The 14,293-nt window shown below is 35.0% G+C and overlaps 2 protein-coding genes, 1 non-coding gene and 1 pseudogene across 5 annotated transcripts; 3 read left to right on the top strand and 1 right to left on the bottom strand.

Annotated features, from left to right (window-relative positions):
- The first annotated feature begins 837 nt into the window (after nucleotides 1-837).
- Nucleotides 838-909, top strand: TRNAD-GUC (transfer RNA aspartic acid (anticodon GUC)). The gene has a single exon. It is a non-coding gene; the product is annotated as a tRNA-Asp (tRNA).
- Nucleotides 910-4,980: 4,071 nt separating this feature from the next.
- Nucleotides 4,981-7,598, top strand: LOC142533159 (protein BRASSINAZOLE-RESISTANT 2-like). Its single transcript, XM_075639824.1, has 3 exons — nucleotides 4,981-5,101; nucleotides 5,406-5,865; nucleotides 6,468-7,598. Exons 2-3 carry the CDS (start codon nucleotides 5,554-5,556, stop codon nucleotides 7,161-7,163), a joined length of 1,008 nt encoding a protein of 335 aa, XP_075495939.1. The 5' UTR covers nucleotides 4,981-5,101; nucleotides 5,406-5,553; the 3' UTR covers nucleotides 7,164-7,598.
- A 1,376-nt stretch (nucleotides 7,599-8,974) lies between these two features.
- On the top strand, nucleotides 8,975-9,919 carry LOC142532547 (peroxisomal membrane protein 11A-like; annotated as a pseudogene).
- Nucleotides 9,920-10,246: 327 nt separating this feature from the next.
- On the bottom strand, nucleotides 10,247-13,547 carry LOC142532546 (deSI-like protein At4g17486). Of its 3 annotated transcripts, XM_075638834.1 has the most exons (6): nucleotides 13,527-13,547; nucleotides 13,345-13,434; nucleotides 13,163-13,239; nucleotides 11,623-11,888; nucleotides 11,141-11,428; nucleotides 10,247-10,785 (listed from the first exon to the last, which is right to left on the bottom strand). In XM_075638834.1, the coding sequence occupies exons 4-6, from the start codon at nucleotides 11,831-11,833 to the stop codon at nucleotides 10,538-10,540; spliced, it is 747 nt and encodes a 248-aa protein (XP_075494949.1). In that variant the 5' UTR covers nucleotides 11,834-11,888; nucleotides 13,163-13,239; nucleotides 13,345-13,434; nucleotides 13,527-13,547; the 3' UTR covers nucleotides 10,247-10,537. The 3 variants fall into 3 exon arrangements, with proteins under 3 accessions (XP_075494949.1, XP_075494947.1, XP_075494948.1); XM_075638832.1 differs by lacking the exon at nucleotides 13,527-13,547 and having other exon boundaries at nucleotides 13,345-13,520; XM_075638833.1 differs by lacking the exons at nucleotides 13,163-13,239; nucleotides 13,345-13,434; nucleotides 13,527-13,547 and adding an exon at nucleotides 12,627-12,648.
- Between the last annotated feature and the right edge of the window lie 746 nt (nucleotides 13,548-14,293).

Genomic DNA, 14,293 nt, shown 5'->3' with positions numbered 1-14,293 from the left:
AATTTCAGTTTTAGTGATCTTGCATATTTTGATTTTTTGTTTTTTTGCAATTTTATTTTTTTCATAGAGATGCATGATGTGTCACCATACATTTCAGTGTCTAATCAGTACTGCGCATGTGCAACATCAGAACTACATCGGAAAAAGTTAATATAGTTAACTAAAATGGACTTTGACAACAGGGATTACCAAAATCGCAAATAGACAGAGATACAAAACCATATTTTTATAAAATATTTTATAAGTACTTGTCTAAACGAAGTCATGATCTATAGATTATTATTATTAAGAAAATTGTTTTTTGTTCAAGAAAAACACCGATATTATAAATTTTTCCATTTCCAAGATGTATATGTAATTGGTAGGGGATGGAGTTTCGAATTTATTTCATCGTTATAATAAAATAAAATAAAATATTTTTATTTGACCAAAAATCAATTAAATATTATCCTAAAAAAAATTAGTTAAATACCAATATCTATATAAAAAAAAAAATAGTCAAACTAGTAATCTAAACTGGTCAAATGTTTGATACCTGGGATAATGGGGGTAGTTACCTCAGTCACAGGAGAATAGTCCAGATTTGATCATACATAATTTTCATGTGGGATTATCGATCGAAATTCCCGAGATAATGGAAGCCCACATTCATCATGCATCCGAAGAGACATTTGACGTTCCCACTATTTTCACCACTTTATAATTTATTAGTAGATTAATATTTTATTTTAATTAACAATAAAGTTCTCAATGGTTAACCTGACGCTATACCTTTTTGGTTTGGATATGTATTAGATTTAGATTAAATATATCTTATTTTGACGACCCTACCAAGAAGTCGTTGTAGTATAGTGGTGAGTATTCCCGCCTGTCACGCGGGTGACCCGGGTTCGATCCCCGGCAACGGCGTGTTAAGCTTTTTATTTTTGCAGTATTTTTTAAAAACTAGCTGCGGTAAACTCGCATCGAAGACACGCGATTTTAAATAAAAGACAGATACGTGGTATAATAGTTCGTATAGAACACTCGATTGAAAAGGCTCCATTCGGAAAGCTTTCTTCTGAAATCTCAAATCCCCAAGCTGAAATTTGTTCGAAATTTTTCCTCGAACAGGTGTAGCTTCGATCGCGCATCTAATTATTTGTTGAAAATTCTTTATACGAGTTTTCTGCTTAATTTTTATCTCCTTATATTGGTTCCTCAGTAGATGGTTCTGTTGTTGGCTTTAATTGCGTTAAATCAAATTGTTTAGAGATTGAATTTTGCAGGTACTACAGTATATAATTGTTGTTGGGTACCCACCACAAGCTCTCGGTAAATGTGCTTCTAATTCGATATTAGTGCCGCGAGTTTCCAAGTCAAGTTACCTCGTGGGCAGTATATTTATATTTCGTCGATCTTGAGTACGACTAGAAGTGTCCAATTACCATCAATAGATGTAAGTATATACCTCGGATGTTATAGTTTTAGGTATTTATTTCATAGTTTGCAACTTGTTAAAGCATGAAAATGTGGTTAGTCCACCTCCAAAGACCTCGAGTTCTCAGGAAAAAAGTGGATTTTACAATTAAGGCGTCGTGTTTCTGAAGTTCTAGTCTCGAAAGCCATTTTGATGTTTACACGATATATTTTATTCATATTCTATCGATAGAAATTTACCGCTTGCTTTTACTTGAGAAAATGTTTTTTTTTCCGTTTAAACTTCTACTTCATGACTCCAGGTTACCTCGTCTAATTCTCGTGTTTACATGAAAGTAATGGTTATTTTGAATTTCAGCATCATGCAGTTTAGAAGTATTACCAATAAAGACAAGGAATTTCTTGAATTTTGAAATCAACGGCTGGCTTTTGATAATTTGAATTAAGTCTAGGTTTTACTCTTGCTTTAGAATTAACTGCTTGTTATTCATTTAAATATTTTATAATTTATAATAATGAGTATCTCTCATCCTTTGAAAATGCTCGGGGCTTTTTAGTTTACATTGTAATCCACAGTCTTACAAAATCCATATATTTTCTCTCATTTCTGGACGACCTATTGCGGCTGAAGCATTGCAATTCTCATTTCTCTGCCTCTGTGCGGGTGCAAGTACTCTCTAGCTTTCATTTTTCTATTTCATCCATGTTTACTTTAGCATTTTCATCCTCCGAGATTCTAATTTTACGTGCCGGTTCTTTTTTTATTGGTGTCATCAACTTGCGCCCATAACCTTATGTTTTAAATTATGTAGTTAATGATGAGGAGATCAAGCTTTTTGGGAGCATTTCTATGTCTGATAGTTTCATCCACTACGTATAAAAATGAAGAAATTGAGGCATGCACGACTTTTTCTTGTCTTGGAGGTTATGCGACCTTTCTTTCAAAGAAGACAAGTGATTTTCCTCTGCCTTTTTTTATCGCTTCAATATTGGTGGTGAAAGAAAGTTAGATAGTTAAAAATACTAGAACCAAGTCATATAAACTTTGGCGTGAGAACTCGATTTTTGCAAATTAGTTCTCCTAACAGCTTTCATCCCAAAGGATTTTTTAGGTTGAGATTTTTATTACGTTAGGATTTTTCATCTTAATTCTTATGTTCATAATTTGTGGCTTTTGTGCTGGTTCACAATCAATTCAACATCATTAAACGTGATACTGTCCTGAGACTACTCTATAACTTTTGAAGTCTGGTTAGAGTCTATTATATCAGCACATGCTTGTTGAATGTGAGAGTTTACCTATTACAGTTTGATTGACGGTTTGGTACCTGATAATACACAAAGGTTCCTTACTTCAATCTTACAATCATTTTTGATCGGAAATAATTCTCTCAAAATCTCTCCTTTATGCTATGTTCTTCTTGTGGTATAAACGGGGTCGCAGTCGGGGTCAGGGCTGATTCAGGAATCCCATATAAAGGTGGTGACAAAATGGAGTGAGATGGGGTGGATTAATCTATTTTGGAGGGACGATTCTTTTAGTTTGTCTTCTAAAAATATTATTTTGTAACATTTTTATGCGACTGGGGTAATCGTGGCCTCAAAATCACCGTAAACTTGGAACTTCGGCCGTGCTGTCATGCTACATAATTCTACTAGCATTTGGACATGCATGCTATGGTTGGAAGCAGGGGCGGAGCCCGAATTCAAAATTACCCGGGGCTGGCTCCGTCCCATATGGTATTTAATAAAATAAATAATTAAATAAAAAAATATAAACATTGACTTCATGAAAACATTGAACAAGAGTATTTAATATTTAATACCTTCAAAAACATGGAGCTAAAACACTACTGAAGTTGTGCTCTTCGATTTTTTTTAGAATAAAACTCATTAATTATTAAATTGTTATCAATTTTTTCAACCAAATCTCGTTCGATGTAGATTACCATAGAATCTCCGAAAAACTCTGCTTCCATTTTGTTACGAAGAGCTGTTTTAACAAGTTTCATTGCTGAAAATGCTCGTTCCGTTGTTAATCCAATAAACATCGAACAATTATAATTATTTCAAAACAATTGCGAAGTTAACATTTGACAATCTTAAGGCATAATATATTTAAATATAAAATTTTTACAGCCTTATAAGTTCGAAAATCTTATTTACATAATTCCGAATTTTTCAAAAATTCCTACAAAATTCCATAAATTCGCATTGATATTTTCTATAGCATCTAAACATCTAAATAATAAATAATCAACATTAAAAATCGACAATCGACTGCTGATTTCAAGACGACAAAAAAACTTTGAAATTTTCGTATTAAAAGAAAGCTTATGCTGTTGGTTTTCCGAATTTACAATCGATTTTGAAAAATGGCGATCGATGACGAAGTTACGACCATTTGAAATAATGAAAATTATGATAATTTGAAAAAAAATAATAGAGATTAGGTATGAGACAAGTGAAAAAAAAAGAGAAAAAATAGATTGGATTTTGAGGCTGATCAATAAAATTTTTAAAATAAACCCTATATTTAATTTTTTTAAAAAAAATTAGGTGGGGCTGGAGCTCAACCCAGACCCTAATATACATCCGCCCTTGGAAGGCATGTGGGGATGTGATCGAGAAAGATTTGACAATGAGGCCAAGAAGTGATAGTTGATATTCATGCATGTTAGTGTTATCAATAATTGGTTGTAAATCTCAAGTGCTTTTCCAATATGAACACAAACGTTGAAATGCAAATTGTTCTCTTGTTTCGGTTGCCACTTCCATCGTTTCTTTTGTCTTTTTTATTTCAATGCATGTTTTTTTCCCCAAAAAATAATCCTATATTTTAATAATAATATAATATAATAAATAATGCAAGTAATACATTCATTTATATAGGTCTGTATTATCATAACTGCGATAAGATACAATCAAACAGGGTATATAATACAAGGTTCTAAAAAACGTGAATCGCTCTGAAGCGCGGATGTCGAGCTTCAAACTTTTCAAGCTTAAGCGAGATTAACATAGTCTTAAGCGTGAAAAAATGTTATTTATTTTTTGTGTAAGTGTAATTATCTCAAACCAATAAATAGATAAATTAATACGTAAATATGATAAATTTAAGTCTAATGTATTAATTCTCATATTTATAAAAGCAAAAAAATCTCAAAATTGCAATCTTTATTTGTTTTTGCAACTAGATCACATTAAAAAATGCTAAATATTTGTCAAATCATTATCAGACATGTTTAATCATAATTAAAATTAAAAAACAAACATCTAAATTATAAACCTAATTTATTATTTTAAAATAAAATTATATACCTTCAAAATAAAAAATTTAAAAATAAATAGATATGATTAATTGTGTTTAAGCACATTTAATTAAATATCTTGATTACGTTTATTTCGGTCAAATAACAGTTTAACTTTTTTTTTCCGTTTTTCTTCGGAACTGAACGTTTTTGTCGAGCTTCAAGTTTAAACGTACTTAAGCAGAGTTTAAACGGATTTTTTCAGAAAACCGATGTAATACGAACTTATCTTATGGCGTGAAAATATAATTTTCGGGACAGAGATGACAAATACAAAAAGGCTTTGGCTACCACCCTGGTGACGTGGCAATATCCCATTGGCTTGTTGACCGGTTCAATGATCGAGGAGACAACCCTTCTGGCCCGAAACTGTACTAAACCTCTTTTGCCACAACATGATAATTGAGTTGCGAGAATAAAATAATAACCTGAAATTTTTTTATTTTTTTCTTTGATCAATTATTTAAAAAAAATAAAAACTAAAATTACAAATATAAATAAAAAAAATGTCTTTGAGACCATTGGTGTGCAACTGAAGTGGGTCCAGGCTGGCACAAAAGTTTCAGTGTACCGCATTTACAGTTTAAACTTGCTCTCAATAATGCATGCACATTTATGTTTTATTATTGTTATAATTAATTAATTTTGTAGAAACCCTTTAACACATAAACACAGATTCTTCCACACTCGGGGAAAGCAGGGGAGAAGCGTACTCCTCGTGACTGCTCTACATTCTATCCTACAATCCTCCTATTATTATTATTATTATATATATAATCAAATAGACTAAAGGCTGCATTTTTGGGAAGGAGAATTCCTGAAAATGATGTGGGAGGCCGGAGGATCGTCGGCATCTTCGTCGGCAGCTGGAGGAGCCGGTGGAAGTGGCGGAGGCTGCCGGGATGGCGGTGGTGGGGGTGATGGAGCAGGGAGGAGGAAGCCATCTTGGAGAGAAAGAGAGAATAATAGGAGACGAGAGAGGCGGAGGAGAGCAATGGCGGCCAAGATTTATTCGGGGTTAAGGGCACAGGGGAATTATGATCTGCCTAAGCACTGTGACAATAATGAAGTGCTCAAAGCTCTTTGTGCTGAAGCTGGTTGGGTCGTTGAGCCTGATGGCACAACTTATCGCAAGGTTAAGTAACTTAATTTTCTTTTTTTGGAATCTGGGGTGCTGTTTTTATGTCTGGATCTTTCCTGTTGAAGGTGATTTCTAGGGTTTTTAATGGGGTATCCTTGGATTTGTGAGATCTGTGCCTTCAAGATGGATGCCTGTTTTCTATGTTTGGATCGAGATTGGTGTTTTCTTTATTATTATTTCTAGCTATTTTTTTGCTACTTTTTCTTCCTATTAATCTGTGACAGGGGATATACATGTTTACAAGTGGATCTACTTGTCTATTTTCTGTAATCCACTGTTTTAGAATTCACGTGAGAAAAAAGAAAAACTCTATCCTGATCTGCTGTTCTCGTGTTGTTGCATTTGCCCTTGGTTTCTGAAAATTGTCTACAAATTCAGCCGAAAAAATTAATCTTGTTAGTTTCCTGATATCTTGATAGCTAATTATACTTTCGCGAATATTTGTGGAAAAAGACTTCATTAAATTATGATCAGATTTTTCTCTACTGCCTCATTTGCATCAATTGTACTCTTCTTTGTATGGTCATTTTTGTCTGTGAAGTTCGTCAAATGGCAAATTTCTGGAGAATCTGAGTTTATGCATCAATTATGTACAGGGATGCAAGCCATGTCCAATGGAAATCGGTGGGACCTCAACTAATATTACCCCGTGTTCTTCAAGAAATCCAAGCCCTCCATCTTCGTATTTTGCTAGTCCAATTCCTTCGTATCAACCGAGCCCATCTTCCTCCTCATTCCCCAGCCCATCTCGCCATGATGGCAATGCTCCTCCTCACCCATTCGCCTTCCTCCTTAATTCACTCCCTACTGCTCTTCCATCTCTCCGAATATCAAACAGTGCTCCCGTCACCCCACCTCTTTCCTCCCCTACAAGAATCCCAAAACAAACTTTCACTTTGGAAACTCTTGCTAAAGAATCCATGTCTGCGTTTAATATCCCTTTCTTTGCTGCATCTGCCCCAGCCAGTCCAACTCGTGCTCATCGTTTTACACCAACTACTATACCTGAGTGCGACGAGTTCTCGGACACCTCAACTATAGATTCCTTGAAATGGATGAACTTTCAAGCATATGCTAATGCAGTTAATGTCGTTCCAACTTCACCAACTTTTAACCTTGTAAACCCTGCTGTTCAGCAAGTTCCTTCCAAGAATGCAGCATCAGACAAGGGAAAGGGCATAGATTTTGGCTTGGAGAATATGGCAGTGAAGCCATGGGAAGGGGAGATGATTCATGAGGTTGGAATGGATGATCTTGAGCTCACACTAGGTAGTGGGAATACGCGAAATTAAATCATCGGCTAAAAAACTCTCGAATTTGGCATTGGGTCCATCTGCCTGTGTAACTATGAGCATGCAAAAGCAGTATAATTTCTTCAGAAGTACACATCCATGGTGAAAGATGACGAATTGGAAATAAGAATAGCTTGCCATTGCAAAAGGATTGGAGCTTGAATGAGTTTTGGGTTCGAGATTGGATTGGTTTTTTCAGTTGTCTTCTGTTCACTCTTTTATTCTATTTTTCAATTATTAGTAATTATTTTTCCTATATAAATTGCTTTGGGGCCTAGTAAGCATTATATATATTATGTTAAGCATTATATATATTATGTTTATGTTCTTTCTCCCATTGTGATCAAGAACTATGTTATTTGTTGTAGACTGGTTGATTCATCCACAGCTGAGCATTTTGATGGTTATTTTATTAATCAATGGTGAATTTATTCATATTTGCTACGTACTATTTTTGTTATGTAGTTGGAATTAATGATTATGCTATTTTTTACATCATTAGATTTTTCAATACCATAGAGTAGGACGCACAAGGCAGCTTTGTTTAAAAATATAAGTTCTAAATATAATTTCGAGACTCTATTTTTATTATAATTTTTGAGTTGGATCCTGCATATTATCTTTTACTCCATTATACATACCCCAAGAAAACAGACGTGAGGACAGAATATTCTCTGAATTGATGCTTCTTTCGTATCTGAATAAATAGACTTTTCGTTTTCCAGGTTAGTAAGTGTTTTTTTCTTATTTTTATATCATTAAATCATATGTTTCGCACAAATTTTTTTTTTTTTTGAAGTTGATTGATGATCTAAAGATTAACATTTTACCACATTTTCACATCATAGAAAAGAAGTACGCATCACCTTTTAATATTTATTTAATTTCATGTATTTTGCTTCATTTGTCTATTCATATATTAAAGTAACTTTGGCCAACATTTTTTTACAATTTTGGGTGTATGCTTTGTTGAAATTAGGAGGTCGTTTTTATTGCTGTCTGGATGTAGGGTTAGGGGCATATCCTTATCATTATTGTTATTATTATCTTTAAATATTTGGTTTGATTTTTTCTTTTGCTAGAGCTTAATGCAAGGGATTCTGTCACATGTAGTGCTTGATGCATGATTGTTCTTTCTCACTTTGTTTGTCAACAAAAATAAATATAAGCGGCTTGGGTTCAATTATAAACTTTAATCAGTGATAAATTTTACCTGCATCTTTTTTTTTTACCTATAAAAATGTGAACTGAAAGATCAAGTTTTTTCACCGTGAATTTTCTAATTTGTATTTAAATTGTGTGTTGTTTGTATTTAATTAAAGAAAGGTTTTAATAAATGACATTGGTCAATCTTTTGTTTCGAAAACTAACATTCTCTAGTGTATCTTTAAAAAAAAATTTAATTAAGGTCGTTTTGTTAATTATATATTCTCTCTATAAAAGTATGAATAAAAGACAATTTTTTGTATTGTGAATTTTCTAATTTGTCTTTAAATTGTGTGTTGTTTGGATTTAATTTCTGAAATATTTTAATTATATTAAACTAAATGTTTGGATTTAATTTCTGAAACATTTTCAAACTACGAAATTGATGAAAAACACTTAGAAAATCTAAAAAATATTATATATTTGATAATAAAATTACATGTATCACTAAAAAATAAAAGATAATACATATTTAATTTATGGAAAATTTTGCCTATGATATATGATGAAAATATTAATTATATTAGATTAAATGTATAAAAAATAAATTTTATGCAAAAAAAATTCTTTTGAAATGCTTAATTTAACACACATCAAGTAAATGAAGTAATTAAGGAATGAATGAATGATTTCTCCTCAAAAGTTCTTCCTATGGGATCCGAATCTCAGCTCCAAATCCTCACCCTCAAAACCATATGATCCCAGTGAAGCCTAGCTCAAACAACAGAGACTTCTTAACCCATCTCGAAATCTACCTAGCCAAGCGAGATGGGGTCGATAAATTGCTGAAAATCTCGCGCTACGCCTCCAAGATCATCCTCGCCTCGTCCATCCTCAAGCAGCAACCCCTCGTCACTCGCCTCAAGTCCTTCGAATCGAGCGTAGGCGTCAGCCGCAAGGCGTTTCGTGTGGGTAAATTCGTTCAAGATGTCAACACTTTGCGTTCGACCAGTTTCACTACTCGCTTGAACTTGATTCTTTCCGTTATCGCATATGGTGGTGAGGGCTTGTATTATTTCATCGAACAGTTTGTGTGGTTGGAAAAATCTGGGCTGATTGATAAAGGGCACCTGCCCGCATTGCAGAAATGGAGTGCCTGGTGCGAATTTGTGGGGTATTTTGGTAGTATAAGCTTGAAAGTGCGAGAATTCTGGACGCTTGATGTGGAAGAGAAGTGTTTGGTGGTAATCATTGCTTTGGCGATGTTGAGGGGGATTGCCTGTGGGGAGGAGCAGTGAAAGCTTAGGAAATTGAGAGAAGAAGCTCATGAAGAGGCTTTTTGTGGTTCAAGATTTGGCAGATGGATTGATGTCTTTGGCTGATATTAGAGATGGCAGTGGCAGGCTATCATCGCCTGTGCTGGTATCAGCCGCTGGCCTGCTCTCGGCTCTTATTAGTTCTCACAAGAATTGGGTTTCTTGCTGAAAGTTTGAAGTTCAAATAATAAGTGTGGGAACCAGAATGTGAAACCATAAGGATTTAAATGGGTTCCTTTTTTGGCTACTTGTATTAGTTGACACCAATCTTCTAATAAAGAGATCCTTTTCCTAGCCTTTTTTGATTTGTTGTATTAGTTGACACCGTAAGGTATTAAACGGCTTCCTGCTTCAGAAATTGTCTTGAAGCCTTGTAGAGGATTTATATATGTTTTTTAGTTTAATTATAAGTTTGAGATCGCATATTCTTTGAGGAATGTAGCATACGCTACCCATTGTGAAGATAGATTGAGCGCATAAACGTACATTTCTTGATTGTGTATTCTCTTATCAGTAGCAGTTTCTGATGTGGTTTTCAAGCAAATTTTATGATTATATACTGAATCAGTGTGTATTTAGAGTTGACACAAAATCAAGCAGTGGACAACAGAAAGCAGCATATGAACAGCACAAGCGTGATTAATGATACTTTGTTTTGGAGTAGTCGATTTATAACATATACTGCTAACACAAGAATACTCAGTAAAGATGGAATATCAGAAACAATCACCGAGGAGGGAGGGTACAAAAGAGCGCACCATAATTCACAGATTATTCCCTCCAAGATCGCATTTTTGCTACATTTTTCTTGAATGTAACACAGAAAACATCAACAAGCTCAAGACACTGACCCATTTTGTTCCTTTTCAGATATTTCAAAAGCAAGGATATGATACGAAGCCATCTCTCCTCTTACCTTTCCTTGATTGAACCATTTGAAGACCTTTTCAATTCCCAAGGTGGTAAGCATCCTTTTAAAGGAGATTGTAGTAACAATGAAGAAGTAGACAATTGCCTTTGCCTCGATGAGATGGATGAGAGACAGCTGAAAGTACTTCTTAGCCTTCTCTTCTCGCTGTCGTCGAATGCTCGGTGTTTGGGATCATGTTGCACAGCTGTAATTTTAAGGGCTTCAGGTAGTACGCAGTTGAAGATTGAACCTGGGTTGACAGAACAAAATTAGCCACCAAGATGCATGCAGGAAAGAACCTAGGATTTCGATGGGTTAAGACGGACTAAAGGGGGCTTAAATTTTGCATTTAAAAAAACAAATCATAAAATATCATTTTCTTTCATTCGAATGCCAAAATGACTAAGATTAAGACAAAACTTCTAGGTGGGAGGCCCTTATAAGGGTCCGAGCTGGAACATCGCGTGAGGGTAGAAGATAGAAAATCTAGCAATTCTTGATTTCAATCAAGGACAAACGTAAATTATGCATTAGCCAAATATGCACTAGAACGCATCGTGGATTATTGAATAACATAACTAAAGCGATCTGCGGAAGAAAATCACCTAATTTCGCAAGTCGATTTACCCATTTTGGAATTCTTTGCCCTGTCAACTTGTAACACGTGTCTTTGCAAAAATGGTTGCAGTTCTTTACAATCAAGTGATATGAGTCACCATTGTAACTTGCAGCTTGACGTTCCATGAACTCTCGAACCTGAGAAGCATTCATTGATGTAGTACCGATGGATATGGACTTCCTGAACTTAAATCCAGGGCATTGTCGAGGCTCAACTTCAAAGACACCGCTCGATGGATAATCGTGAGCACCAAAAGCATACTCTACACCATGAACTGTAAAGCACGCAAAAGGGTTGGTTCTTTGTCAAGGGATCGAGGATCTACCAAGTTTTCACACTTAACATAACATTAAAATTCTAATTCGTGAATTAAACGAAGTTACACAAGACAAACGAGAAATAAGAACTAGAAACAAATAGTCACAAACCAGAAACAAGTAGTCACAAAAAATATATGATAAAAGTTACCGTCTACTCCAGAGTGGAAAATGCCAAGGCCGGCCCAGTAAACATAGCCATTGATGGGTGTCAAGTCATATACGTTGAGATAAACAGGAGTATTTTTGGCACCATCGTCATCTGACTTCACTTTCGAAAACAAACAGAAACGCTGAGCTGATTTGCCCGAAACATGGAGGGGGACTATGGATTTCCACCTTTTCTTCAACCCCAATGTCATGACGTATCTATAGGGCAACTGAACACCAAACAAGACCCTGTAGCATCTGAGGCGTCTGGGTTAAACATAAGAGTACAAAGTTAAGAAGCAACAGCGTAGGTGAACATTCAGGTTTCTCAAGGTAATGCAAACGCACTGGGTAACTGAACAAAAATAAAAATAAAAGGGGGGTTGATTATTTCTCTCTGTTTTTAACCGTCATTAAATTTTCTATCGATTTCCAGTACACAACAAATCATCTATCGATTGGAAGAAAATTTTTTCACCGGTGAATAATAGAGACATAAACAATAATAAACCTCTCATATCTCCAACTCACCACAGACATGTCGAAATAATTAATTCAAGATCACATGAATCCGAGTCCTTATTACTTGAAAATCACATAGAACTGGGTACTCTATGTTTGTCTGTTACCAGATAATTATCTTTTCAAGGTAACACTTTCAGATACAGATAAACTACCACACCTTTTCGTCATCTAATCTCTCAAATGTATTGCATTATGATGCTTCTGAGTATATTTTGCAAATGGATAATCAATTTCAAGTCAGGCACTAAACACCATAAAACCTTGCTTTTCTAAATATGATTCGTGATATCTCAGTTAGACTTAGTTGAACAAGGACAAAGGGTTCAAATCTATGAATTCGAACAAGAAAAAAAACTTCTCCAGGAGAAATAATAATATAAAACTTCTCAAGTAGATTACAATAGCAAAACCAGAAATTTTAGAAAATTAATATTTGATGCGATTTTTGTTAGTTGTCCCCATATCGATTGGATAAAATACCTGGAAGTTGCATATATGGACTTAGACAATCTTCCCCCCTTGAACTAGCTTTTGGGGTCGAGTTAAGTTCAAGTTTCAATCTATCTTAATACGGTATCAGAGCTCGGATTCCACCGTTATGTGTTGGAGTGCCCATAGTTGGGCCACCCATTCTGTTGGCGTCATTTGTAAAATTCACGCTCCAAATGTTCATTCCTGGGCACGAGGGAATTTAGTGACTTAAGTCCAAGACACCGACCAGAAGTCATGAAATCAGATTCAGATTTTCTAACGAGCCCACAATCTTATCAGATCTTGTTCTCTACTTCCACCCTTCGCAGCAAAGTACATAATAAAAATCAAGAAATAGAACATTCAACAAAGTCGTGAAAAAGCAGATCAGGGCTCAATCAATTACCACATAAATCTACCTAACTACACAACCAAAAGGGGGAAAATGAACTGCTCCCACTATTAAGGGGAAAAAACCCAAACTTTTGCCCAAATAACAGAAACTCGAGAAAAAGAAAAACAAAGCTTCAGGCAGCGAGACTCACGGATTTAAGTGGAAATGGCATTGGTGGGCAGGCTAAAGATTCCACCTTTCAGCTTCTTCAGACATTGAATTAAATCTCTGTACAAAAAGAATGTAATTTTAGTGTGTGAAATTGAGAGAGAGCACCAGGAGATTAATTAATTAGCACAAGTGTCTCTTTCTCTCCCTACATTAATAGCGTACATTCATTGTTTTCTGACAATCCCAGGATAAAGAACCACTGGAAAATGCAAACAAATTCCTTGAACTCACTAACAAAATCACCCTTTAATCCTAAACAAATTGTAGTACCAGAAGCTAGTTAGTCTAGCACTAAAAGATAAAAGAAGAATAAAAAGTACAGAGAGAATTGTCTACGAAGAGACCCTAAGTTTTGGAAGTTAAAGGAGAAACTGACACAACGCAAAACAATTATCTCTCTGCTTTTTGTTTATAATTCTTTTTAAAGACATGGGCTTTTTATTCATATTTGACCGCAAATAGTTGGAAGAATAAAATTCGAGCCTTCTCTTATTACCCCCTTTTTTAATCTCGTTTACTGATCTTGAGAATAAAGTTACACTGACAAAAGCAGCGAAACAAGACAGTAAATGACATGCCAATGAATGAGAGAACACCACAATGAACTACAGAGAGAGAGTTCTCTTTTTTCCTTTAACCTTTGTGGGATTCTTTGTTTTTTGGGCATTCGTCAATTTCTACTGAAATAGAACTGAAAATTTGCTCGAAATTATATATATATTTTTAACTATGTTTATTTTAATTCTGTTTTAATTCTAAAGCAACCTGCATACGGTCATTTGCTTCAATAGAATGATTTGTTGAAATTAATCCAATAGAATGATGAAAAATTCTTAAAAAATTTGTTGAGATTAATTAACAATGCTAGTCCATACTGATGCCCCTGGATTTAGCTCGTCTAGGCGGATCCAGCCCACCTCCGAATGACCCACAGCCCATCGAAAGGATAGGAAGCCAAGCCCACAGTTCCTAGCCCACAATCTCGAGCCCACTCAGGGGTCGGGAATCCCGGATCCTGTTATGGAGGAGAAATGCGAATATATGTTCATCAAGGGATAGGGGCCCGATAAATGCGGGATACGGGTAAATCGAGACAAGATAAGGATAGAGT

Source organism: Primulina tabacum, chromosome 18, assembly GCF_025594145.1.
Source record: "Primulina tabacum isolate GXHZ01 chromosome 18, ASM2559414v2, whole genome shotgun sequence".
Classification (NCBI taxonomy): domain Eukaryota; kingdom Viridiplantae; phylum Streptophyta; class Magnoliopsida; order Lamiales; family Gesneriaceae; genus Primulina; species Primulina tabacum.
The sequence above is the reverse complement of the archived record's forward strand: the minus strand, read 5'-3'. Positions and strand labels throughout refer to the sequence as shown.

Coding starts and splice junctions, on each gene's coding strand:
- LOC142533159 (XM_075639824.1), top strand. CDS start 5,554: ATGATGTGGGAGGCCGGAGGATCGTCGGCATCTTCGTCGGCAGCTGGA. Junction 5,866..6,467: donor ATGGCACAACTTATCGCAAG/GTTAAGTAACTT, acceptor AATTATGTACAG/GGATGCAAGCCATGTCCAAT.
- LOC142532546 (XM_075638834.1), bottom strand. CDS start 11,833: ATGACATTGGGGTTGAAGAAAAGGTGGAAATCCATAGTCCCCCTCCAT. Junction 11,429..11,622: donor TTTCCACTCTGGAGTAGACG/GTAACTTTTATC, acceptor CGTGCTTTACAG/TTCATGGTGTAGAGTATGCT. Junction 10,786..11,140: donor AAATCGACTTGCGAAATTAG/GTGATTTTCTTC, acceptor CTGTCAACCCAG/GTTCAATCTTCAACTGCGTA.